At 38.4% G+C, this 27,346-nt stretch overlaps 1 protein-coding gene across 2 annotated transcripts; it reads left to right on the top strand.

The window, feature by feature from the left end:
- The first annotated feature begins 255 nt into the window (after nt 1–255).
- Nucleotides 256–27,346, top strand: herc3 (HECT and RLD domain containing E3 ubiquitin protein ligase 3). Of its 2 annotated transcripts, none has more exons than XM_023428224.2 (25): nt 256–335; nt 1,901–2,252; nt 3,774–3,933; nt 4,731–4,807; nt 5,446–5,667; nt 6,043–6,134; nt 6,542–6,672; nt 7,396–7,547; nt 8,275–8,348; nt 9,063–9,187; nt 9,387–9,446; nt 11,806–11,917; nt 12,998–13,187; nt 14,136–14,299; nt 14,485–14,598; nt 14,900–14,923; nt 15,042–15,140; nt 15,777–15,947; nt 16,042–16,185; nt 18,135–18,301; nt 19,832–19,898; nt 20,817–20,899; nt 22,390–22,573; nt 23,909–24,011; nt 24,686–27,346. In XM_023428224.2, the coding sequence occupies exons 2-25, from the start codon at nt 2,030–2,032 to the stop codon at nt 24,892–24,894; spliced, it is 3,147 nt and encodes a 1,048-aa protein (XP_023283992.1). In that variant the 5' UTR covers nt 256–335; nt 1,901–2,029; the 3' UTR covers nt 24,895–27,346. The 2 variants fall into 2 exon arrangements, with proteins under 2 accessions (XP_023283992.1, XP_087035946.1); XM_087179820.1 differs by lacking the exon at nt 256–335 and adding an exon at nt 660–680.

Genomic DNA, 27,346 nt, shown 5'->3' with positions numbered 1-27,346 from the left:
CTCTGCCCCTGCCAGGAGGGGTGGTAAGATATCCCAAACAGTATCCCTGGGGCCATATTGTACTTCTAATGAAATCAATTTTTTGATATCTCAAATTATGTAGATCCAAAGGATATGAAGTGAATCTGGAGCTTTTGGGCCCCCTAGGGTGCTGGGGTCCCTATGTGTAAGACCCTCACATGGACCTGTCAACAAGGACAGACTGGAACAAAAACGGACCAATCACACCCCTCCTGCCTGTAACGTTCAGTGACGTAGGCAGTGGTGGCACTTCCGCGTTTGTTTTCTGAGCTGAACCGAAACCAGACGCCCAATTTCAGGATGTACCTATCCAGGTAAACACCCCCTGTTTGCTGTGTTTTTTTTTAAATTGTGAACATACCAGATATATTACAATACCGTTTTACTTACAATCTAGACATCGGTTAAGAAGCGGATTTCTATTTTTTAGTTTTAAGAGTGACAGTCAGCGTTGCTATAGCTTGCTAAGCTTAGTTAGCTAACTATTAACTGTTATGGCTTATGAGGGTCGTCCAGCCGTATGTTGTGGTTCCGTTGCTAAACCGTTTAACCAGATAATGTCAGTGGAAATGTTTAGTTTTGGCAGGGTTTATCCGGTCTAACCATATAACGGAGACTCAGGCCACTCCTCTTCACTTTGTCCCGAACAGCAGGTTAAGGTAATGTTAAATACATGTCGCTACAGATGATGAATCAGGACCATTTACACTTGACACATAAGCTCATCTACTCATCTACTAATTATGATTGCAATGTTGCTACCACTTTCTTATAAGACACTGTTTGCTGTAATAAATTATTTTCTAATGCTTAATATATCAGATAAAAAAATAATAATAACAACTTTTGGGTTACCAGATTGTGTAAAATCCCGTCTTTCAAAGTAGCTCTTATATCCATTTGGGAAACCCACCCAATCACTGGACCAAACAAAGTGGGCAACTGCCTAGAGGCCCCATTAATCCCAAATTTGTCAAAAATTTGCACCACTTGAAGTACAATATCAACAAACTCCTCCATCCTCTTTTTTATAGAGGGACTCTGTATCAAAATCTGGTTTTAAGACCTTTACTATTTTTGTTTATTTTTTTTGCTTATTTGTGTTTTTATCAAATTACTAACATGTCTTCTGTGTGCCAAGTAATTAACACATTTAATTGTCTAATTGTTTGGTCCATAAAATATAAGAAATGGTGAAAATGTGCATCACAATTTCCCAGGGCCAAAGGATATGTATTCAGATGATTGTGTTATCTGACTTACAGTCTAAAACCCAAAGATAATCAGTTTGTTATTATAATTGACAAAGATAAACATCAAATCCTAATATCAGAGAATTTGGAACCAGTGAATATGTGGCATTTTTCGCTTGATAAATGATTGCAACATTTAATTGATCATCAAAATATTCACTGGTTTTCTGTCAATTGACCAATGGAATAATCAACTACATGTTTCATCTCATTATAACCTTCACGAAGGTAGGATTTATTGCAGGATTGTTGTATCAGACTGCATTAGTTTTAGTTCAGTGTACCTAGTAAACTGTCAGTTGAGTGCAGGTAATGTTATACTCAGTGGAGTCTCTGTTTATTACCCATGGTTAACTCTGTTTATAACATGCATGTATTGGATTGACATTAAAGCGGGACTACTCGAAGCTGCTTAAACTGGGATTACACTGACAGGGTTATTTAAACACACTGCCTGTTCTTCTGTCATAGCACTTACATCATTCTCACACTCAGCCACACCTACCTCTAAATCCATCTTTACTTCATTCTTAAAAACATCATCAGGGTTCATACATGGAGCACAGTGATCTGCACGTGTTCCCAATAAAGAAAAATGACATCACTTTGTTTTTTATTATTTCCAGGGTTGGAATTTACATGAAGAGGAGAAAGAGGGGCTGCTCTCAAGCCTGAACATCATTGTCTTCCTCCATCTGGCCATCACTCTCTCTGCCTCCCCCAGATTGGTGCTCATCCCCTCTCCCCTCACCAACATGCTGTGTTGGGGGAATGCAAAGGATGGACAGTTGGGTATTGGTATGGATAGGAACCCCATGTTTGAGCCAAGGAACTGTCTTGTGTTCAGTGGCAGGGGACTGAAAGAAGTCGCCTGTGGAGGGCAACACTCAATGTTCTTGCTGCAGGATGGTAGCGTGTACACATGTGGCGCTAACTGTTGTGGACAGCTGGGCCATGACAAACCAGGGACTTCCCCAGGTAAGCTTTCAGCAGATTAACTGACTCTTCGTTAATTATGACAGATTAAGTTGCACCAACCTGCGGCATTGCTTTCAGTAGGTGTGGGTGGAAAGTTACCAAAGATGTGTGAGAATGTGGGTGAATGTGACATGATTCGTTTTTAAAGGGTGTTTGTATAATTATGGCTTCATTTCTTAACCTTTTTTATTCAAAATATCAATCTTTCTAAGTGATTGAAAAGAGATAATAAACTAAAATAGCTATTATGTAGCAGTTGCACTTCGACTTGCTTATAGTTACACCTTCATGATGACGTGGTTCCAACATACTTGCTGAAACTCTAGATTACCCCGTGTTTGTGTAAGATGCTTCACAAATGTGCAGTGAAATGTCCTTTACAGGCCTGAGTAAGTCCGGTTGCTGTTGGGAGACAGCTGCTGGATATCACATGACCTGGATAACTGAACAACTACAGAATGTAGGCAAAGATACTAAGTAGAAATTTGGCAATATCAAGCTTTACTCCACAACATATGCATTTTATTTAGCCTTCATTTGCAACAGGTAATGAATTTGACAGAAAACTGACAGAAAATGTATTTCCATATTGTAAATGTAAATTGGTGGAAAAAATGTTTTTGTCCAAAGTAGTCTGCAAGTTTTGTTTTGCGAACATCAGATTGCACAACTAACAATATAGCCATTTCTAGGAGATTTGAAACACTTGCATAGCTTGTGAAATGTTTGCAGACAGTGGTAGGTCTGTGTTGGTATCATGTGGGTGGAAGTTTGTGTTGTGTTACTTTGTATACTACTTTGGTCAGTAGGCCTCTATTTTATTTTTATACTGTAATTGTAGCATGTTCAACCCAGTTAATCATCGTTGTTATACCTGCTCCATAGCAGGAAACCACATAAAAAACTAGTACACATGGATGACTGACAGTTTTATTTACACACACACACACACACACACACACACACACACACACACACACACACACACACACACACACACAGGGATACATATAGTATTAGTATAGTAGTTACTAGCATCTGAATCTAGTTATTTTGTTGCTTTTGTTACCTGTTTTATCTTGAGGTAATTTCAAGTATCTAAGTCTGGTTCTGTCTAAAAAATTGTTGGTGAGATAGAGTATCAGTGTTAAATGTCTTGTAGGGGTTGGGTCCATGAGGGCATAAGGAATGCATTATGCTTCAGCTGAGCCTGGAACATAATGAAATACCATTTAGAGGAGAGGCAGCTAACTGGAACAATAAAGTGATAATCAAAATCAAAAGATGGTTGAGTTTGGATGAATGAAGATTAGTTAGAATGATAATTTATGGTCAGAGAGTATTGCTTGCTAAATGAAAACATAGCTTGAAAATGAAAAATCAGTCAAGCAAACTGGTCAAGTCGCTCCTAGTGAAAGGCGAATACCTGCCCTCCCAAATTGAAGTTGTACATATTTCGATCTATTTTTTTCCTTGAATTGCTTCTGCTAAAGTCTGCTAATATTTCCCCCCTTTCCACAGAGCTAGTAGGAGCTCTGGACACTCAGAAGATAACGGTGGTGTCAAGTGGTCGGGCCCATTCTATGGCAGTGAATGAGCAGGGTCAGGTTTTTGCCTGGGGAGCTGGTGAAGGGGGTCAGCTCGGCCTGGGGACTGCAGAGGTGGCTGTTCGAATCCCAAGGTGACTGTGAAGTGCCCCATAGGAGAACTGAAGCTTTTATCTTTATACAGGAGAAAATCATTGCAACAAAAAGGACTTTTGAAAAGGTGGGGGCAGGAGCATTGTACATAAACAGGAGTAGCAAACAAAACTGAAAAAAAGTTAAATGTGTAAGGGTCCATGCATCCCAAACAACAATGAATAAATATGTTTCCATGGAAATTACAACTGAAATTATAAGGATAATATTAATGACTTTTAAGATGCAAAACATTTTGACATTTCACAGGAAAAGCTCAGGTGTAAATAATAAAAGTAATGACGACTGAATTCCATTTAGCTGCTTCAGTTTCAGGGTCCTGGTCTTGCACATGCTGTCACTGTCACACTGTCAGGAACAAAGCCATGATTAATGTTATTATTAATATCTGTGCTTTTCCTACTGTGCCAAGTCAAATGTCTGTCGAGTCTAGATTTTGGCCTGTTTCAAGTTTTCTCTGACACTAGTCTAATATAAAGTTAGACAAAAACTATCACCAACCGATTATAATTAAAAAGAAATTAAGCACCAAACTCATGCACAATATCTGAATTTGAGCTTTGTCTCCATGATAAAATTTAATGATCCTCCTTGACAACCGATAAAACGAGGAAAACATGGGTTGTGTTTGTGATTACTAACAATTCTGTAGAGTGAGCAATGAGTAGCCAAGTCAGGTGTTTTTTTTTTTTTACTTCAGAAAAAGTGTAATTTTATCATGTTTTTTATAACATGCATTTTTGTCTGGATAAACAATTGCTTTTCCTCTTTTGCGTAGGTTGGTCAAAAGATTGTGTGACCATCGCATCTCCCAAGTAATGTGTGGAAATCAGCACTGCATCGCACTTTCTAGAGGTGTGAAAGACACAATCTCTTCATAATGTACTAACACTGTTCAGATCTAGAATCTTGTATCCAGACACCTAGGGTTCATTTTCTCAGCTATTTTTTCATTTAGTTTTACTCTTAGTCCTGTGTCAAACATCCTTGTTAGTTTTTATCATATTTAGTTTTTTTTTTAAGTCAAAATTTAGTTGACCAAAAGTCTGGGCCTTTAGTTTTATCTTAGTGTAGTCTAGTCTATTTTAGTTTAGTTGAGTTTTAGTCAATGAAAACATTTTAGGTTTGTTTTGTCATCAGATTATATTGAACATTTCAGTCAATTCTAGACTAATAATATGTAATTTTAGTCATTTTATCGTATTATCTGATGAAAAGAACAGCTTGAGTGAATAAAGTTTATTTTTTTTGGTATAACCCTTGAGCTAGTTAAAGTTTGGGGAAAAAGTTGGTAATGTTTATGTTTAGGTTAGAGATTAGATTAGAGGGCTGTGTGTCTGTTTTTGTCTATAACTAAGGGAAAAGTGGAGGTTCACAAATCCAGACGGCATCACATTACCAAACAAATGTTGTATATTTGCTTGTACTTTGTGGCAATTATTGGGGTTATGTATAGTAATAACAATAACAACTCTATGTCCTTTGCCTCTCAGATGGCCAGTTGTTCACGTGGGGCCAGAACACCAGCGGTCAGCTGGGCCTGGGAAAAGGAGAGCCCAGCAAGCTGTTCCCTCATCCCCTGAAGTCTCTGGCAGGAATTCCTTTGGCACAGATAACCGCTGGGGGAGACCACAGCTTTGCTCTCTCCTTGTCCGGAGCTGTATTTGGCTGGGGCAAAAACAGAGCGGGACAACTGGGTCTCAATGATAAACAAGGTAAGAATGAGCTGGACAGAAAGAAGCTGCACAAGTTAATAAGGTTTCTAAATTACAGGACTGAATGTTTAACCTGCTTTAATAGAAACAGGAAGTGGGTTATAATATTTTAAAGTGGTTACAAATAGTTATAAGTGGCCATTTTTGAGAAGAAAATAGTATAGAATCACTTCATGCAAACTCTCTTTGGTTTTCGTTTTTATTTTATGACTTGCACAATTTAAAAAATTACCCATTGAAGAGTAAAGATACTGTTTGATTGCCACTATGATGCAAGATTCAAATGCAGAATTTCCCAATGTCTTAAAATATGTCAAACTAGTAGAAATGTAGAACAGTTTGACCTTGCTTGCTTGTTTGTGTTCTCATCCTCAGATCGTGCTGTCCCATGCCACATCAAATTTTTGAGATCTCAAAAAGTTGTTTACATCAGCTGTGGAGATGAACATACAGCAGCACTCACAAAGGTACGAATATTGATAAACCCTTACCAGTGCATTTCACTTAAGAGCTCCACATATTCTGAACACATATTAATATGTTTATTAAATAGTTGCTGTTAATTACCGTAGTTGCTGTTTGATCAGCGACCAGTCATTAGAGGATTCTTTCTGTATAGTGACTCAGTACTTGATGTTTGTAAATTAATCAACCATGATGACCTTTACTACACAGATAAAATCTAAATCTTATTGCAGCCAGACTGTCTAACCCGAACTAATCTTAATCCACCACCTGACACGGTGGCTTTAAATGTGGTCTTTGAGAAAAAAAAACAATATCGTAGATTTACAAACTGTAACTGTATGCTAAGAATTTCTATCTTAGTCAGTAACTAAAAAAATTAATACTGTATTGTCTGTCTGTCTGGTAGGATGGTGGTTTGTTTACGTTTGGAGATGGCTCATGGGGTCAGCTGGGTCACGGCTCCACCAATAATGAACTTTTACCCAGACGAGTGCTGGAGCTCATGGGCACTGAGGTGTCCCAGATCACCTGTGGCAGGTACTGTCTCTTCTAAACCTACACAGTTTAATTATTTATTTATTTTGGTTCATTTGGTACACCTCTACAATCTGATGCAACTTCATACAGTAACTCAGCAGTAACTTCTAACTGTTTCAGAGAGTAACCTATGGTAACCTCTGAAACTCTAGTAAGTGATGATGTTGCATTGTGCTGGTGTTGTACTGGACTGCATTGATACAAATCCATTTTACTACCTGAGGGGGAACAAATATTAGAAACACACCTCAGCAAAATTCAGTAAATTACAACGTCCCTTTGGCACAAAGGGTTAAGATGCAAAACATAAACTGCAATGAGCCCAGTTTGAATCCACCCAAGGACCTTTCCCTCATTTCCTGTCATCTACCACAATCTAATACATGCATAACATGCCTCCCAAAAATATGAATTAAAAAATGAAATATAGTAAAATAATGAAACACATCCACAAACTAAAGCATCAGTTGTAGAGTTCTCAACAATGTCCTGATACAGTATCAACAAAAGCGCAACATTATAACATTTATTTATTTGTGAGCAGATAAAGAAAATGCAAATATTATAATAATAAAAAGTATTTAAATAATTTTAAAAATCACAGTTATCATTTATTGCAGGTTGATTTGCACATGTGCAGCTTATAAACTTTTTATTTTTATCATGGCCTGTTGTGTCTCCTTTGCATCTTAAGTCTTGTTCCTAAAATGTTCCTATTGTCAGGCACCACACACTGGCGTTTGTGCCTTCCTCTGGTTTGGTTTATGCGTTTGGTTGCAACAGCCATGGCCAGCTCGGCACAGGAATACTCGGGGATGCTAGAAGCCCATTTCCTGTTAAGACCAGTTTGCTAACTGGACATTTCCATAGACCAGGTAAGCAGAGGCGCTCGTGCTTAGTCTATAGACAATGATGAAGAGTTTTTCCATGTGGTTAGACATTGTCCATGTTTTCTAAGAGGTAAAAGCTATCGGCTTTTGACAGTGGAAAACAAAGACATGATATGTGTTTGTTGTTGATTATTATTTATTAAATGGATATTTTGGAAGACTAGCTTACAAGGTGAACATTTCATAGTGACTCTATATGCTGATCATTCTTTAAACTTCACATTCAGAGAGCTCAGTATTCAGAAATCCATAAATTGGCATAATTGATTAATAACAACACAGTGAAATAGTTTCTCTAAGATTCACTCAGACAGTAGTGAATTGTGATGTTAGTGGTCAGCTGGGCTCTCAAGGCTGGCCACTGTGGCTGTGGTAGTTCTGATATGGGTGGTTTACAAAGAAGGACGGGCAGACTGTTGACAAAATAACCTGTGATAAAAGCCAGAAGGATAGCTACTGTACAAATGAAACAGCCCTAATATTATATCCACAGCAGTGTGTCGTATTGAAATGATCAGAATTCAGCTTGTGATGTGAAAGTGTTCAGCCTGGAAGATGACTATAAAAACTACAAAATACAAAATCATATTTATAATAAATATAATATTTTCTAAAGATGGTGATATGATATGTTTTTGGTTCACATATGGTTTGGTTCAGTGTTATTAAATGCTGGCAAGCTAACATGTCCCATATTTCCTTTCTTCATTAGAATCAACACAGTACATTGTGACCAAAATCATCTGTGGAGGAGACCATAGTTTCTTATTGTACTCTAATGAACAGGTATGTGATTTTATATTCCCTGTTCTTCAGCTTCTGTTTTAGTTTTTAATATGTTATATTTGTTTTTATCATATGTCCATTTTATGACCAGGAGTTGTCCTGTTAGTCCTGCTGTTTTTTATCACTCCCTTCAGTAGAATAAGGGGTTTGTTTTGAAGTTGAGATACATACGCATACAATTGTATTTCTGTCGTTAAATTTCAGGATCCTCCATTGAATGTATTTGTTCCCTGTCCTCTAACCTTACCATCAGCACTGTTTCCCTTCACTAAACCTTCAACACTTTCCTGAATCAAATTCAATTTCAACCCAAAAAACGTGATTAATACACCAGCAAAACACATTAAAAATTCTTTCTAAAAGTTCACACCCAAAAATATATCCATTTCAACTTCAGCAATAAAACAGTTTCTGTGTTTCGCCACAGGGAGGCATTAATGTCAAAGCTTTTATCAGTTCTTGTATGGGAGCTGTACATGGTGCAAATGTCTGCTACAAATATTGAGCAAATTGCCAGGAATCTTCACAGATAACGACATAACACACACTCTCAAATATTTAGACCTCAGGCGTGGCCTATTTATCTTATCATGGAGGAAAGAGACACAACCCAGACAGTTTCTGTACCGAGCTATGCCACACACAGCGGAAGTGCCATTGCAAACAATCTTCCTGTGTTGTTAATGTTGTCTCTGTTTATCTTCCTCTGTGCAGAGCTCAGCCCCCCAAGAAGACTTCAGAGTGATTAATATCAGTAAAAGCCTCTCCCCAATCACTTATGAAAGGTTAAATTCATGGAGGTTAAAACTGATGTACAGCACAGATTCTAGTGTCACAAAGTAAGTCATGAATAAAAAAATATTATTTGAGATGTATTCTCTTGTTCTTTATTATTATATTATGTTTTTCCTGTAGATTCTTTTTTACTTGGCTACATTTTCACAAGCACAAATTCATTTTGTTAAAATAAATAAATGAATAACTGTGTCTGTAGTTATTGATCAGTTAACACTTATTGTGCTCTATGGTTTTTCTCAGCGACATTATAGTTCAACTCTCTTCTACGGCTTGTTGGAATGCCAGCTTCTTGGACCAAAGGTAAGGTCATTTACACAGGAAGTGATGCCAGGCTTTGTCTCACATCACAGCATGTTTTACATGTATTTATGCAAAGGTTTAAAATGAGATTAAGAAAACAAAAGACTGAGCAAATTACAGCATCAAATGGTCAAAGGACAAAGCACATAAAAATGCACTGCAATTAAGAATTCAATAAATGGCCCCATGGTGATTACGCAAGGTTTAAGTTTAGGACTGCAGTTGAAATACTGTCTGATGTGGATGACCAATGTTGATCAGAATGAGTGTTGCTGTTAGATACTGCAGTTTTTCTGTGTGTATTGGTTGCAGAATGTATTATCAAACTGAAATAGACAATTGCAAAGCATACATAAAAAGGTTTGCCTAATTGTGCAGATGTCTACGTGCACCTGGTCTGTACCTCCACTGTGTGCTCTGCCAAAAATAGCATAGCACATATAGGGTCTTTGGACTTGGTCCAGGCAGGTGACAGACAGTACAAACATGCTTGACATCAAAATCAGAGTGTGCCGCTGGATTGCAAAACCAAACTTGTTCTAGCACTTTGGCACACAGCAGGTCACTACACACAAAATCAAACTGGTGCAAGGGAGGAAAAAATCTCATTACACTTCAGAATCAAAAAAATGTGCTCTAAATCGATCCTTAGGAATTTTATTAGTTTCATTAACATTGCAGTTTCGTCATACATTGACTGGCTTGCCATTTAGACACGTACACCCAAATTAAATAGAAAATAAATACATATTATGTAAATGAGAAAAATCACATGGCTGAATGCACAGACCCATATGTAAGCAAGACTCCTGGGAACTGATTCACCAGGGAACTCACAGGGTCCACTTACTTTGCTTGTCACATACTCGCACTCATGGTATGTCATCTTATCCAACAAAACATGCTGATCCTCAGGGCTGGGAACGCTGCTGTGTGTTCAGTTACTCCAAATTTCTCTGACCATCAGTCTAGGTGTAGGTGTGATGGCTCTGTAGTAAAAACTCATCAGCAGATACTTATCGTGTCGTAGACATCAGGGTGGAAAACAGGCCTCTGGAAACAACAAGAACGACTTCATGCTGTGCTCTCTGCAGAAACAACTGAAACTCACCAATAATTAGGAGTTATTTAAACTATTAACCAGGTATCCCTGGAAAGTAACCAAGTAGATTTACTTCAGTACTGCACTGAAGTACAAATTTGAGGTACTTGTCTTTACCTGAGTAATTCTATTTATTTACCTTATTCTTCTCAACTACATTTCATAGGCAAATATTGTAGCTATTGTATTTTAAACCTTTAGTTACTACAGATTCAGATTATTAATACAAAGTATAATCAACAAATATATATTATAATTATATAATATTATAATTAATAATATTATGATGCATTACTTTAGATTAAACCTGCATACATTAATGTATCAACATGCATACATTGCATAGATTAATGTATGCATCACTTTAATGGTGCAGGTAGTGAAGGTGGGGCTAATTTGAACTACTTCATATACTGCTAGTTTAATCTATACTAATCCATCATAATTTATGCTTTGCATTTGATTAGACTTCATATTAATAATCTGTTTCTGTCAGTCATTTTTCAAATAAATTGAAGGATTAAATATTCCTTTATGAATTGAACTCTGTTCATAGTCACAGTCTAATAAAAGTAACAAAATCAGTTGTGAAGAGAGATTATTATAAACCTCATCAAACCGATCCTTTGGTGTGGATCCATAAACATGAGTCTAAGTCTGCAGTTCTTTATAGCACAAACATGCACAGTAAGTGTCGTCATTTTCATTGTATTAGTGTCTCAGACTTCTCAAAATGAAGGGGTCATTGCTCAAACTCACAGTTCATGGGGATGTATCACGTAGACTGTACTATCTGCATCAGTGTTTTTTGTTTGGCAAACAGTCGCCACAAGATCAGATCAGATGTATTTGTGTAATGACTAAATATAACCTGTGCTGTAAGAATGTAAAGGCTTACACTGTAAATAGTAGCTGTCCTTCACGCTCAGGGTTTTGTTGGTTTTGTGGAGCTGATGCTGTGTGTGTGTGTCTGTTAGTGCTCACTTGGCAGAGCGGGAGATCTGCTTAGGGATTGACTTAAATACCTTGAGGCTGTGTGTACATCTAACTATTGCTCATGTTGTGTTGAGTATAAGCATATCTACCATTGTGACCTGCCACATGACAGGTTGGAATAGACTGGCATTTAATCCAAAGCAATATCGAGGATTTACTACAAAGTCCTTGAATCTGAGCTCTGACCTATTTTTATCCTGTTTCTGATCACTGAGATACCATAGATGGTGCAGGTGATCATATGTTTGTTTGCTCTCTCAGTGATGATACCCACTTCAAAACCAACCCAAAGATCCCAGGCATCGATCTCAATTCTGTCAGACTGCTATTTGAGATACTCAGCAAACCGGCTTTCTCTGGACTTCTGGAGCAGGTACTGGCTAATAGTGTGTTTAAAAACACGTGTGCACGATAATAACAGTTTCATTTTGTCTTTTATCTTGAAAACCCAGTTTCCTGTATTCCAAGGTCATCAACAAGAGTAGTAAAACACACATTCATCACTTTAATATAAATGCATAGTGGTGCTACAGATATGCCCCAGCCTACAAATCATAGTCTCCAGATGTAACCGAACGTGTTTGTTTGGTACAGACCTGAGCAAAAATGATATCGTCATTTTTATATCTTTTTTTTTTTGTGAAAATGAAAACGCAAAAAAGACCATTCCAACTAAAATCATGGCTCGTAATGCAATTGCAACATCTGTCAAAATAATCGCAATATCATTTTTTTTGCATATCATTCAGCCCAGATGTTACTTAGGAGAAATGTATCACTTACTCCAATTCAGAACCTCTTTAATTTGTACCTAAACCACCAACTCACAAATTCATTTGTTTTTGGAGCTACTGTATTTGTTTTCATGAATACCATAGAAAGTGTTTTTTGATTTGATCCTCTAAACCAAAATGTCCATATACCTAAAAAAACATGACTCATGACTCAGATTTTATATTGAAACTCAAATAAGCTTGCTGTCTGGGTTTTTGTCTCCTTAATGAAGCAGTTAAATGTTGAACACTGGGATGTTACACAGCATTGGCTATGTAGCTTATGGTTTAATCTCATATGTGAATATTGTGCTTTCTCTGAAAGAACATCAAGTTCTGCCACAGACCAATGGCACAAAACTCAAGACTGAGTCAAAACCTCTAACATTAGCTCAGTAATGTCAGGTTTGGGATTTGTGTGTCTCAGCCCAACATGAATCATAATCTGTTTGTAGACCAGGGCCACATTCCAAACCACTAAAAGCCTCTCCCAAAATTTAGTGATATTTTACTCCTGCTGCATAGTGGATCCAAGATGTTTTGGAATTGGAAAATATCCCATAAATTTCTCTGGTTTACTTGTAACTTTCAAACATACCATAGTTGTATAACCCCAATTGTCATTCAGTGTTCTTGAGCCATAATTAAAAGAAGAAATATGTGTCCAACCCTCTCTTTAGGCCACCAAGAGTTTTGAGAGTCTGTTGATCCCTCAACTACCGCACTCTCCTCCCGATGTCGAGGCCATGAGGATCTATCTCATCCTTTCCGAGTATCCGGCCCTGCAGGATTCCCGAAACTACATCCGCCTCACTATCCCCCTGGCTATGGCCATCCTCCGGCTAGACGCCAACCCCAGCAAAGTATTGGGTATCATATGTGCATGCACACACTAGAAGTGTTTTAACACCCATCAAGCCACTTGAAATCGCCTCTGGTAGCCCTGGTAACACAGAACATCATGTCATGTAACACAACGCTACACTATGTGATGTCACACAACATAACTCTTAAGTTATAGAGTGCGTCAGCATCCTCATCCATAACCATGTTACCTGTGCTTAGCTTGTTATCCCAAGGAATATTTAAAATACACCATCGAACAAGAAAATATTTACAGAAATGCATGTAACTTCACCAAACAGTAGAGCCTGGCTGATGATGGATTTTAGAGGAAAATCAGAAGTCTTCTTCACAGAGGTAAAGTTCAGCCGGTTGCTGGTGAAGGGCTGTCAGTGTGAGAAGAAACAAAAATAAAGAAAGGGTTTGCCACACACCAAGAAACTCTCCTCTTTATTATTTGTTTAAACGCCACTGTTTAACCTTGCAAAAAATGTTTAAATAAATACTTTTCAAGTTGTTCCAGAACAGAGTTTCTTTAGGTGTCTGGCAAACACCTTCTCAATTGCTGAGATATTCAGAGGTTCAAAGAAATTTGAGTTGATATATTGGACGCCACAATATATCATGCAAATTTTTGATAACATCACTCCTGAAATCTTCATTGTGTTGCACTTGTTGATGCAGATGAAAAGTGACAGAAGTAGTTGTGTGAGGAATGAAAAAAGAGAGCCTGAGTTAGAGAAGTTCAGTCCCTGTTTGTTGCCTCTGCACACCTGGTTCAACTGGGCCTGAATTTTGGTTTGTCACAGACGGAAATACAGCATTGTTATTTTAAGCGTTTCAAAATACTAACAGATCAATGATGAAACTTGCCTTACTACAGTATAACTAGTGGTTACTTAAAATATTATCCTATTTTTTTGGTTGAGGTACTTGCTCAGTAATTTAATTGAACCCTCTTCTCTAACCCTGCAGACAACTGGTGGTGTTTTGTGGACGACAGTGTGTTCACCAGAATGGTTGACATGTACAAGAGCATCGTCGTGTTTATGCTAACGGGAGGAAAGACGCTGCTCGTACCGGTGTTCTACGAGAACTATTTTCTTGCCACGCTAAGGCTGCTGGAAAAACTTCATAAGGTATCCACAAAGCTCACCCCGCTCCTGTAAACAAGCCATACTGTTCCTCCTTCAGTACAGTCTCTGAAGAGGAAATGTGTTTGTCCTGGTCAAATGGTTCGTGGTAGCTGCTGAGGTAATCTGTGGTCTACTGTGCACTGTGACATTTCCTGGAGTTGAGGGAGGCATTTGTCTCATGTTCCCAGGTAAACTTAAAGGCCCACCATGTGGAGTACAACCGCTTTTATATCCCTGACATCACCAGCCTGGTGGACATCCAGGAAGACTACCTCAAATGGTTTTTGAGTAAAGCTGAAATTGTGAGTACTGAAAATCTCTGATGTGACACTTCCTTGTTACTTGACATCTGCTGATTCTGCACACACACAAGCCCACAGCACTTCCTATGGGATACAGCTGTACTGCTCTTAACTCATGTCACTCACAGTTTCTGCAGAGAAAGTGAGGAATTCTTTTCATAACTGCTTGTGGGTGTGTCTCTACTATCCAATGAGTGTTTAAGTTCACAGACAAGCCTCTATAACTCCTCAGACATTTGAGTAAATTTTTATTTTTACAGTGCTGTTCTGACATTACTTGCTCTCTTGTTTTGTTTTCTAGAAAATGGGATCATCTCCTTCACAGGTACTGAAATTTAAGATTGGCCATGAACATCCAAAGTTGCCTATTAGATTCATTTGTTCCTTTTTAATGTTATTGTTGTAATAAGAATATTTTCAGCCACGTCTTATTTTCCCTGCAGAGTGACTTTCCCTCAGTGAACCTATGTGCCTACCCGTTCATACTGAACGCCCAAGCCAAGACAACCATGCTGCAAACAGATGCTGAACTGCAAATGCAGGTACCTGCTGCTAATATTAAAGCAGTTGTGTTTGTGGTTTCATACAGTAATGATTTGGGTTTAATGAAATGGATCTGAATGAATTTGTATTGAATTGTTCTCAATTGATGTGTTTTTATGCTGCTGCACCAGCAACAGCCTGGATTTGGCCGCAGGATGTTTTACGGTTGTTTGTCCGTCCCATTCTCGGGAATAGGATAGCGATAGCTCGATAACGCCTTGAGGGAATTTCTTCAAATTTATCATAAATGTTCACTAGGACTCAAACATGAACCGAGTAGATTTTGGTTGTCAAAGGTCAAAGGTCAAGGTCACTGTGACCTTACAAAACACGTTTTGGCCATAACTCTTAAATTCATACACTAAGTATGACACAATTTAAAAAAAATGTCTACTATGATAAAATGATGAAGTGATGACATTTTGACCAAATGGTCAAAGGTCAACTGTGCTGTGACATCATCACGTTCTGCAACAATACTTCTGGCCATTATTCAATGCTGTAACTCAGGAAGGGGAGATTCCGACCATATTTCCTGACACTTGGCTGTTTGGTGGAGGCATTCAACCACAAGGCTCTCTGAACTATTATGTATTTGTGTTTCTCTCCCACTTCTGTCTGTGACTTATACCAAGATGGCAGTAAGCGGTGCAAACCTACACAATGTCTTCATGCTGCTCACACTGGAACCCCACCTTGCCAGGAATCCTTACCTGGTTCTCCACGTGCGCAGGAACCATTTAGTAAGTGACACTTTGCGTGAGCTCACCATGTACTCTGACGTGGACCTCAAGAAACCACTCAAGGTAAGCTTTTGTAATTTTGGTAAAAGGAAAATCTTTCTTTTCCCCGCAAACCTCTGCACCTTCTGTGATCTTCTCGTCTTCTTCCTCCCTCCAGGTGATCTTTGATGGAGAGGAGGCCGTAGACGCAGGTGGAGTAACTAAAGAGTTCTTCCTGCTGCTGTTAAAGGAGCTGATGGATCCTGTTTATGGGATGTTCACTCATTACAAAGAATCCAACCTGCTGTGGTTCTCAGACAAAGTAAGTTACTGTGCAAAACTAAACATTTAATGAAGTAAAAAAAAAAAAACCTTCAAAGTGCTTTTACTCACTTCCTGAACTTAGTTACTACCAGTACCATTTACTCAACAGTTACACTTACAGTTCTCAGGTACTTAAACTTTACTTGTTTTCAATATGTTCTGCTTCTACTCTGCGAAAATTCAGAAGGAAAATTTACTATTGTTACTTGCAGATTGCATTATTATAGATTACACCACAAACATCAGCATATAAAGTTGAAATTATGTTGACAAGCTACAACGTTAAAATTCTGCTTACACGTTAATGCATCACTAATAATACAGTAATAAAATATATATACATATTTATATAACCATATGACAGAGCCGTTGTTTATTATGGCTATGTTTACTATGATATTTTGCTAATGACATGTCTGTACGTTTACTGAAGTAATACATTACTTGGCGTAGTTTTGTTACACTGTGGTATTGCTACTTTTACTTTAGAAAATGATCTGAGTTCCACTATTGTTTATATATAATAAGAAAGAGTGATTACTAGAAACAGATGAGCTTTGTAAAGCCTGTTTACTATAACGGGTAGTAACAGGTATAACAGGTACTACAGACTTATATGTTGTATCAAAGTTTTATCATTATTAATATTATTAGTTATAAGAAAGTCTTTTTATGACTCTTTATTTATTGTTAGTAGCAGTTATAGTAGTAGTGTTAGTATTGCCACTGCTCAAGAAAATATTAAGTTATAATGAGTATTATAGTTGTAATTGTAGACTGTTTATAGAGCATTAATATAACATTTTATTTTGAATAAATAAAATAGCATTTTAACTTCAACTTGAAACAACAAGAGCCAAACAGACACAAGAGAAACTGAAATATCTCTTCAAGAATCAGTAGATAGTTGTTTTTGTTAAACTTTTTCACTTGCCAAGGTTAAGTATGTCTGTTGATGTATGTTGAACTCCTCCTACACTTGCTTTGGCTGAGAAGCAGTGGCAGTTCGTTGGAGTTTGTCAGCGGCATGAAATCCAGAGTTAGAGATAAGGCACCCGGAAAGTTTTTCACATGACAGCTTTGCCATCTGTTACTGGAAAGATCTGAGACAGTATGTCAGTGATTCAGATGACCTTTTGTTTGGGTGTTTGGTTGGACGCTTTTTTAACATGCTTGATAGCAGTAAGCTTATAATGGCTTTTCAGAATGTTTGCTTTGGCTTTTATTCAACCTGCAGCTGTATTTTCCAGGAAGAGCCGCTGTTTCTGGCATCACACATACTGTCACTGTGTGTCAGTGGGGACATTTTGGTTTACAAAACACTTACCACTATGAGGGAATGTGTCTTTGAACTTTGAGAACCATTTGAATTACTTAAGTGAAATCACAGTCAGCAACCTGTTCAGTGACCTGTAAGTCTGTCTATGCAAGGTCAAATAGCTTTTTTTTTTTTTAAAACCCTTTAATTATTTAGTTAACTTAATTTAATTTACTCAGAGTTTTCCTAGAACAATAAAATATCTTAGACATAGACATTCAAATTTAAAATGTGCGTGTGTACATTTCAGTGTACTAATAATGAAATCCTAACAGCTCTAACCGGGGGCAAGTTGAATTGAATTTTTCACCACACAGTTTTTAAGGCTGCACTACGAACTTTGGATTAAATGTTTTATTAAAATGTTTCAGTCACCAAGCTCCAGCCTTTTGTTGGAGAGTCTGGAATTCAAAAAAAAAATCATGTGAATTTACCTTTTTTCTCATTTATGAATAATAAATGGTGACTATTGAATCTTCTCTAACGTTTTTAAGTTTGAGATGTCATCGGTTATGTTCAGCCACACCACTTGTTTTGTTAGATGTTAGATGAGTAAAGCTGTAACTCTGCAAGAAAGGCAGTAATAATAATAATATTAATAATGCTTTACCTTTTTTGTGTGTCTGCAGTGCTTTGTAGAGCAGAACTGGTTTCATCTTATTGGGATCATCTGCGGTCTGGCCATCTACAACTCCACAGTGGTGGACCTCCACTTCCCCCTGGCTCTCTACAAGAAGCTGCTTGACGTATCACCAATGCTGGAGGACTTCAAGGAGCTCTCCCCCACCGAGGCCAGGTAACTGTGGTGTCAGAGGTCACTGCAAGGCACAATTTGTGTCAGACTCGAACTTGGACAGGACCCAAATGCATGATGTCATGATATTTATTAACAAAGTACAAAAGAAAATCACTCTTATGAGGAAACAATTAAGTAACAATAATAACGTGACTAAGCACAAAGTATGAAAGTAACAAACTAGAGGAGACAAAAAGAAAATCACTCTGAGAGGAACAAATGGCTCTTATGAGGGAAAAACTAAACAAAGTAACAAGGAACAAGACCTGAATCAACAATGTCATGGAGCGTGGGGCCGGGAGGTTCACGGATACAGAACAAGACGAACTGGCACAGAACAAAGGGAAACGCAGACAGATATACACAAGGTAATGGAGAACAGGTGGAAACAATCAGGGCGGGGAAGACAATCAGACCAACGGGAGACACCAGGAGGAAGGGCAAGTTACCTGAAACGAAAGGAGAGTCAAATGTCAAAATAAAACAGGAAGTGACGAGACAACATAGACACAAGACAGAAAACTAAACACAACCAGACACAGATCATGACAATTTGCTCCACTTCCTACTCTTGGATTTTTTTTTTATAGGCATTGCACCTGCTGCAAACAGTTCATTTTGCTCATGTTCAATGGTAAAGCAAGAGTCATAAATCCTGTTGTGCTCAAACACATCATTGTGCAACAGCGTGTCACTCACTTACATAACCAGTGTTTTTTTAAGTATCAGTGAGATTGCCTGTCACTGGGAAATGTCTCTTTATTGAATTAGCAGCAGGAAGGGTCAGCGTTTCCTCAGTGCCTAATTGTCTCCAGCTGACTATTGATTTTTATATTATTCCTTTGGAAGCTACAAGTATTGTGTTGCTATTAGAGACAACACGACCTCAGAGGACATCATCTGGAAAAACATTATAGATGCTACACTTTTATTTTGACTGCCTTAAAGGTCAGAGCAGAGTGCAATAGACTAAATTCAGCACACTGGTGTAAAATGCGCAGGCTTGTCTGAGGTTTACTTCATTTGTGTTGTCTTCGGTATTTTCAAATACTGCACAATGACCTCAGCCCAGTCGATGGGCTCCAGTTGTTAGACAATAATACTTCATCCTCTTTGACTAATTAGCATTTCCTTTGCCAGCCAACTTGTCCTCTTTCAATGTTTCCTGTGATTTGTATGTGTTATGTGCTATTTTGGTAAATATCCAACGTGGTCTTTGCAGGAAAACTAACACAACACTCCCTCTGAGTCATTTCCTATTATTAGTGAATGTGTTACACTAAACCTCAAATCTAATAGACGGTTTTGGTGTTCCCTTTATATTTGATCCCTGGATTTCATTTTAAAGAGATTTAAAACTGGGATGGCTGATGAATGAAATAACCCTCTATCTGACAGGGTAGAATAAAACTGTGACATTACCCCTACGGTATTACTACACTGTCACTTTCATGACCATGTGTTAATTATATTAGTTATATTAGTGCTGGGTCTTTCGCAACATTAATTCCTTTCATTTATTCTCTGCAGGAGTCTACAACAACTTCTAGACTATGAAGGAGGTGATGTGGAGGAGACATTTCTTCTCAACTTTGCCGTGAGTTGAACTTTTCATCTGTTACCCTGATTTAAGCTGCTTTAAAGGATAAGGTTGGTGTTATTCTATATTTTTCTTATTCTCAACAAATCCCATGAAAAGACCAAACCCAACAATGTGTAAGTTTGTCTCTTAATACTTTCTGACTTTTAATACTTTAATACTTTTCTGTCTGTGGCTCTAAGCCTCAAACCCACTAGTTTAGAAGATGTAAATGTTTAAAAACTGGTCACAAACGTTTGGTCTCCTTTTTGAAAAAGGTGAAATAATTTCCTGGAACTGCTTGCCACTTTAGTTTTCAGCAAGTATTGCTCAAACAGGAGTAAAAAGTATTGTATTTGTTTTGATCTTATAACAAGAAATACCAAAGCACATCACTATTGGGCTTATGAATATATTTCTATTGGTTCAGTCCATTTAATGGTCCAATTAATTAATCATATAAATGTTGAAAAAACAAGATATTTTTAATAATTGAATAAGAAAAATGTTTATTGTATTAATTCTTTAAGGTAACGAGCTGATTGCTGAGTGTGTGCAGCAACAGAGGGGAGTATTAGAGGAGTGCTCATGTGCCCAGAACGTGACCGAATGTTATAGACGGCTCCATTTTTTCTTAGGTAATGATCCTGTTAAAGCTAATAACACTGAGTTTTGGTAGAATCCATACAACCATAAATAAACTACAATGACCATGTGTATTGTGATGAAGGAAGTGTGACTCATTGATAGTTTGGACAAAAGCAGAGGTCTATGGCAAAGGGAACCGAAATTGTTAAGAAAGAAAGAAAAATCTATAATGTCCCCAGAGTAATATTTAACTGAAAACTGTTGAATTACAACCTCTACTCTTCACTCCTGCCACATCAAAACCTAGAAAACTTTGATCTGAGCCTCTGCTCTGTGTTTAAATCTCAGATCACCAGGGAGAACTACGGGATGACGGAAGTCAAGGAGCTGATTCCCGGAGGAGAGAGCATCAGTGTGGACAAAAACAACAGGTGAGGCAGCCCCACAGATCAAACATGATTTAAGCCAACATTTCAAAAAATTGGATTTTTGCAGAAATAAATTAATCAACTCTTCCATCGCTTGATGTCCCATTTGAAATGATCTCGCTGCAGGAATAATTCTAATGCTTTACACTCTGTTCTCTCTGGAAGATAAACGGATGACTGTGAGATTTTTTATTTATTTTTTTCAACACTGAGATTATCATGTGCTCACACAGCTGGCAGCTTGTGTCCCATTGTTCCAGCTGAAGGTCATGTTTTGTGTTAAAAAGATTTTGGTATTCGAAGCGTCATTCTGTGTTTCTCCATCGTCCCCACCCTGTTTCTGAAGCTCGTCCTTGTCCCAGTGGCATTGATTACAGTATTGTGTGGAGGAGTTGTGGGGCGGGCGGTGTCAACATGTCTGGCTGCTGGCGCTGAACAGATGGTGAGAGCGGCAGTGACCCATGTTGTTCCTGCAAAATCCCCTCAGCACCCAGATATAAAAGTGTAATAACAGAAATAATAGAGAGCTCTCTGTCCCTGTGGCACAAAACATCATAACATGAGAGAGATGTTGATTTAGACTGAAGGTTCCTGCTTTTGCCTTTTTCTGTGTCAGACTGAGCAGTGGTGTTTGCAGGGCTTTGTGGACTCTTTGAGTGTGATCTATACTGTACTGTGCACTGTGTACTGTGCTGTGTACTGTGCACTGTGTACTGTGTACTGTGTACTGCATTTGTGAGCTTAATGGGGTGGTTAAGGGCAGCACTTGTATTTTATGCTGGTCTGGTATCAAAGGCTAAAGAGCAAGTTTGATGTTTTCTGTTCCCTGCAGCTCAGTTTGCATCTTTAAACTCAGTGAAATACTGTATATCATGCTTATACCAAGTCAAATATTCAAACTGAAAACCCTATTTTTAATGACTGCACCTCTATGTCAAATGGAAATATTTTTCATTATTTTGTGTACATGTCTCATTAGATCAACTTGACATATTTTAAAGATATCTTTCAAAACGTTGTGATCTTTATTAGAATTTGAAATAAACCTCTGTAGGTTTAAACGATGTTCACGTGCACTGCATGTGTCTGTAATAAGGGGCTCACAGGTGGATCTGGCAGGGCTGTAGAGATTATCGATTTAATTTAATCTACCTAAGCGACTTCTGCAGTGAGACTCACAGAGATGTTAACAAAGTCAGGTCAGGCTGAACAAAGAGGTTGTTGATAAAAAAAAAAACATTTAATAGTTCTAAACCACAGTTGATATCAAGTTAGTCATAGCACGCACACACACACACACACACACACACACACACACACACACACACATATAAATATAGACACAATGAGGGAGGAAGTGAGTGCTTACAGTCACACCTTGAAGTCTGAATAAATTCTTTCCTTATAAACTGATTTGCAAGGATGCAGCTGCCGCGCAGAACAAATTAATGATCAGAATGTTTACTTGACTCTGTTGTGTGTGTGTGTTTCAGGAAGGAGTTTGTGGAGGCCTACCTACGGTACGTGTTCTCAGACTCAGTGAGCGAGCAGTACTCTGCCTTCTCCGCTGGTTTCCTGAAGGTGTGTGGAGGGGAGATCCTGTCGCTGTTCCAGCCGTCTGAGCTGATGGCCATGGTCGTCGGCAACAACAACTACAACTGGGAGGAGATGGAGAAGGTCAGGTTTATAAATCTGCATATGTTGTGTCTCTGATTTTCTGGACACATTCAGCAGACTAACCATTTCCTGCTCTTGGTCAGACATGCATTTTTTTCAATTTTGTGAACACATGTAAATCCCATAGCTGGATTGAAACAACTGTGAGTATGAATCCTCATTTCCCAGTGACGCAAGTGTCTGCAAATTGATAGTTGTGGAGGTGCTGATGATGATCACATTTCATTGGACACAGCTGGAAATTTGACTTTTACTTCATCAGTCTCTGGAAAGTTAGTCACAGCACAACAGAGAAAGGGGGAATAGATAACATTACAACACAGCGGTGAACATAAACCACATGACTCAACACACCGCTCACACAGTGGTGCTTTGAGCTAAATGCCAATGTTAGTGGTTATAATGTTTGTGAGGCTGATGGGAGTGAATCAGTTTTGCATTTATTTGGTTAGAAACCAAAGCATTGGACAAACTAAAATGCAGATGTGATGATGACACCAGATGTGAAGTGAATGTATGAATCAAATGTCACCAAACCATCAAAAAGTTGTCAAAATATAAAAAAAACAACTAAAAATGTCAACCTTATGGTGCCAGAGGAAAAATTTGATGATGACCAAAGTCAGTAGAACACATCGCTCGGCACCCATGTATTTTTGGAGCAAGTCCACAGGGCTGATGTGTTGTGATTTCACTGAGTGAGTGAAAACTTTGACCTGTTGGTAATGCCAGAGGAAAAGTTAGAGGGTCACCAAAGTCAGTAAGGTTCATCATCTCGGGATCATGAACGACTGTACAACATTTCATGAGCAAGAATATGATGGGAATAATGAAGGATCAGAAAATATACACTGAGAAGGATAATGTGAGACCATAACAACCAAACCTGCTGTTCCTTGCCAGATGTTGAAGAAGCACCCTAAAATGACACGTCCAACATAACAGTCAGGAACCACAGTTTCAATGAATGATACTGACAGTTTGCTTATTTTGTAGCTCAGGATTTGAACAGGGTTGTTGGTACTTGTCTTCACATATTTTAATGTTGATATTAGCTCTAGTGTTCAGAGTTCTCTGTGGAGCAGATTGCAACATCAGTGGGAAAAGCAAAGATGGATTGTTGTGTAACATGTCACAGAAAGGCAAACTCAAGGAATCTGTCTGAACTTTTTTTATGCATTCGGTGGAGAAAACAAACAGATACATGCATGTCTTTGTTTCACTGATGAATGTGTGAATGTTACTGCCCGAGTGGAAATGGTTTACTGATCATGAACAGGGAAACGCTTTTAATCACCACCTCTGTCTTTGTGTTTTTGTTGTTTTTTTTTGCAGAATGCCGTTTACAAAGGGGAATACACTGCCACTCATCCAACAGTCCGATTGTTCTGGGAGGTTTTCCACGAGTTCCCTCTGGAAAAGAAGAAGCAGTTCTTATGTAAGCATTTAATTGCCTCGCTGCTTGAACTGCTCGATAGTTTAATTTTCACGCTCTCAGCCCCAGACATCTTATAAATACTGTAATAATGTGCAGGTTGTTCTTGCATGAGAATATGCTGTAAAGGCAGCAGTGTAAATCTGCACATGTCGTGCGTTGACTAAAACCTGAACATGTTTCAGGAGCTTTGTTAAATGCATCGCTGCGACTGTGGAGTCAGTCAAGGTGAAAAGTGTAAAAAAGCATAATTCACTTTTGCAAGATGCAGTAAATGTGTCAGGTCTGAGGGAAGAATACAAGACAGCTGCTGCAGGAGGAAAGGGGGGGTGATCCAGGAAAGATTTACCAAACCAGTCCCTCTGAACCAGCAGCATTCCTACATTTTCACTTCATAGTTTCCATGAAGGAATGGACGAACGAAATCATTTCAATGAGATCTGCTGTTATTAGGCCAAAGTCCACAGAGTCGTTAAAACGTTTGTACATGCCGTAAGTTTTGAGATCAGACTTCATGAATGTTGATCATGTTCAGGTTGTATCTACTGTTTTTGAGCAGCAGTGACTGTTCATAATTTCAGAGCTCAGTGGAAATTTAGAGGGATGGAGTTTAGAAACATATTCACTGTGCTTTAGTAGTTGGTTTTAACTCTATCCTCTGTGTCGGCTGTCTGCAGTGTTCCTGACCGGCAGCGACCGCATCCCCATCCACGGCATGGAGAGCCTGCGCATCATCATCCAGTCCACCACGGCCGAGGAGCACTACCTGCCTGTGGCTCACACCTGCTACAACCTGCTGGACATGCCCCGCTACCAGACCAAAGAGATCCTGCGCCGCCGCCTTACTCAGGCCGTGGAGCAGTACGAGGGCTTCAGCCTGGTCTGAGGAGGGGGAGGAGATCTGCGGCAGTTTTAACGCACTTTAACAGCAATACACGTCACAGATGGCGATCTCAAAACAGTGTAAGGGGGGACTCTGTGACACAGGAAGGTCACTCTCTTTACATGTGCTTACAAGCATCTTGAATCTGAAAGGTCTATCTACTGTACGTAAATGCAAAGTATTATCTTTTTCTTCTTTTTTTTTTTTTTTGCTCTGGGCAAAGTTTCTCAACCTTTCAGGACCATTTGCTTAAAATTTATCATAGTCTTAAAAAAACACTGATGTACGCCATATTGAAATTCATACAACAGCCGTGGATCATAAAAATGTGAAGACCTAAAGGCCAGAGAAGGTTGAGAAACGGTTTGCATTGTTTCATTTTTGTCTTTTTTTTTTTTTTTTGCAAAGCTGTGTATTTTATATTCTACACGTTAAATTCTATTTTTCAGCTTTAAAGAATTATGTTATTACCTTGAGACAATATAGTATATCTGCTTTTTGTTTCTTTTAATTTATTAAATAGAGTGGTTATTTTTTTGACAAAATAAAATTAAATATGTGTATATACGTGTGTAAATAGCACTTTGAATATAATATTTAGCCCTGACTTTGGGAGGAGTGCTTAACAAGCTGATCCTTTTAAATCTGGACACCAGCATGTCCTTTCTGCCTGATTTAAAAAAAAAAAAAAAAGGGACAAAATGAAGAGAGTCTCGCAGGCAGAGGGGTGCAGGATGAAACATGGTGAATATTATTTGCAATCCCTTGTTCCTTTTTAGCTGTGATCACGGAGCAGCTGACTTTGTCTTGAACTTGCATTCAACAGTGTTGCCTTCTACAACGAAACCTACTATATGGACATGAGAAACGCTGACTTTTTAAAGTTTATTTTCAGTGGATGTTGTCTGTGTGCATGTTGTTGAGTGAAAGCAAAAACCTGAATGTCATTGAAAAGTTTGGACATTTTGGGAGATGTGCTTATTAGCTTTGTGGTGGAGAGTTAGATGGGTGAAGATTAATGCCACGCCCACCATCTGTCCCAATGCTGCATCCGGGGGTGGTCCGACTCAGGAGCTTTTCATGTGGTCTTCCACGGTGGTTAGCCGCGTATTTGTCGTAGTTCATTACCAAGTGAAACTACATACCAACAGTGCATTGCTTCGATTAAATTAGCTGAATTGTTTATATTAACGTCAATATTGGATTTTATTTTAACTACCATTCTTGCAAGCAGTTTGTCATGTTTGTAGTTCTTCTCACTGAGTGGGGGCTGTCGCCCGTGATGTGAACGGTTTTCCCACTTTTCTGCAGTTTAAATGATAAGACATGAATGCAGCATGAGGGCAGATTTAACTTAGCACAACGACAGGAAACGGAACAGAATCTGACAGGTGACAGAAACCAACCTCTAACCTTCTGACGTGTCAGTTGGTTGCCTGGCAACTGAACTGCCAGTTACAAAATTCTCCCGGTAAAATGACGAAATGTCACTTTTATACCTTGTTATTTCTCTGAATTAAACAAATGACGTATAACATGTTAATCAGTGAGCTATACAGGTGCTGTCAGGTGGATTTTGTTTCCTTTGGACGGAGCCGTGCTGCCTGTTTCCAGTCTTTCTGTTAGGCTAAGCTAACCAGCTACTTTCTAACCGTAAGCTAACCGGCTACTTCGTAACAGGGGTGTGATTCTTCAAATCTAATTCTCCAGCAGAAGGCAAATAAATGCATTTCCCAAAACGTCCATCAAAACTAAATATATGAATCTTTTAAATTAATAATTGTAATTAGCTGTTTCAAAGTTGCAGACATTTGTGGCAGGATGACACAATAAGTGCATAGTTAACAGTGTGGGCAGATAAGCTATTAAATATATTAGATATATAGTCAGCTGACAAACTGTATCTGTCATTGCGCCCTAATACTGTATTTACTCCTACAGTCAAACCTCTTAATCCAAAATGATGTTTAATTAGGTCGTGCAAGTGTGTGAAATGGTCTTGCATAAATATTTTTTATATATTTCATACATGACAGTGGTGTCATAGTGACTTCAGACAGTAAAATGACTTGATGTGTCCTGACTAACAGGTCACACTGACATCCATTTAGCAATAACAACCTGAAACAGCCCAGTAATGTAGTGATGACTCTGGGTCTTTCCTCTAAAGGTCTTAAACTCTGGACTCTTCTGAGATGTTTCTTAGAACAGTTCCTCTTATTGCTTAGTTCTGTACTGCATGTACACACCTGTTCTACATGTTCAGTCAGTATTTGTCTAATTAAAGCTGATTTATCCTGCAGAGTTTAATCCTATGCAACTGTTTGTGCAGCCCTTGACTTTTTTGCACCTTTTAATGTGCTACAAAAAATGTAATTTTTGCATATTTGTCCAGAATACACAAAGCTCTCTGTTCCAGCCAACTTTTTAAATAAAACAATACAGTGTCAAAACA

Source organism: Seriola lalandi, unplaced genomic scaffold (genome assembly GCF_002814215.2).
Source record: "Seriola lalandi dorsalis isolate HSWRI2012SDOR001 ecotype SW California unplaced genomic scaffold, Sedor1 jcf7180002054872, whole genome shotgun sequence".
Taxonomy (NCBI): Eukaryota; Metazoa; Chordata; class Actinopteri; order Carangiformes; family Carangidae; genus Seriola; species Seriola lalandi.
This window is presented reverse-complemented; position numbering and strand designations above follow the sequence as displayed.

Excerpts from the sequence above, each read along its gene's own strand:
- herc3 (XM_023428224.2), top strand. The coding sequence starts at position 2,030 with ATGCTGTGTTGGGGGAATGCAAAGGATGGACAGTTGGGTATTGGTATG. Across the intron at positions 14,300-14,484 it reads TGCTGGAAAAACTTCATAAG|GTAAACTTAAAGGCCCACCA; the intron begins GTATCCACAAAG and ends TCATGTTCCCAG. Across the intron at positions 18,302-19,831 it reads CTCTCCCCCACCGAGGCCAG|GAGTCTACAACAACTTCTAG; the intron begins GTAACTGTGGTG and ends TATTCTCTGCAG.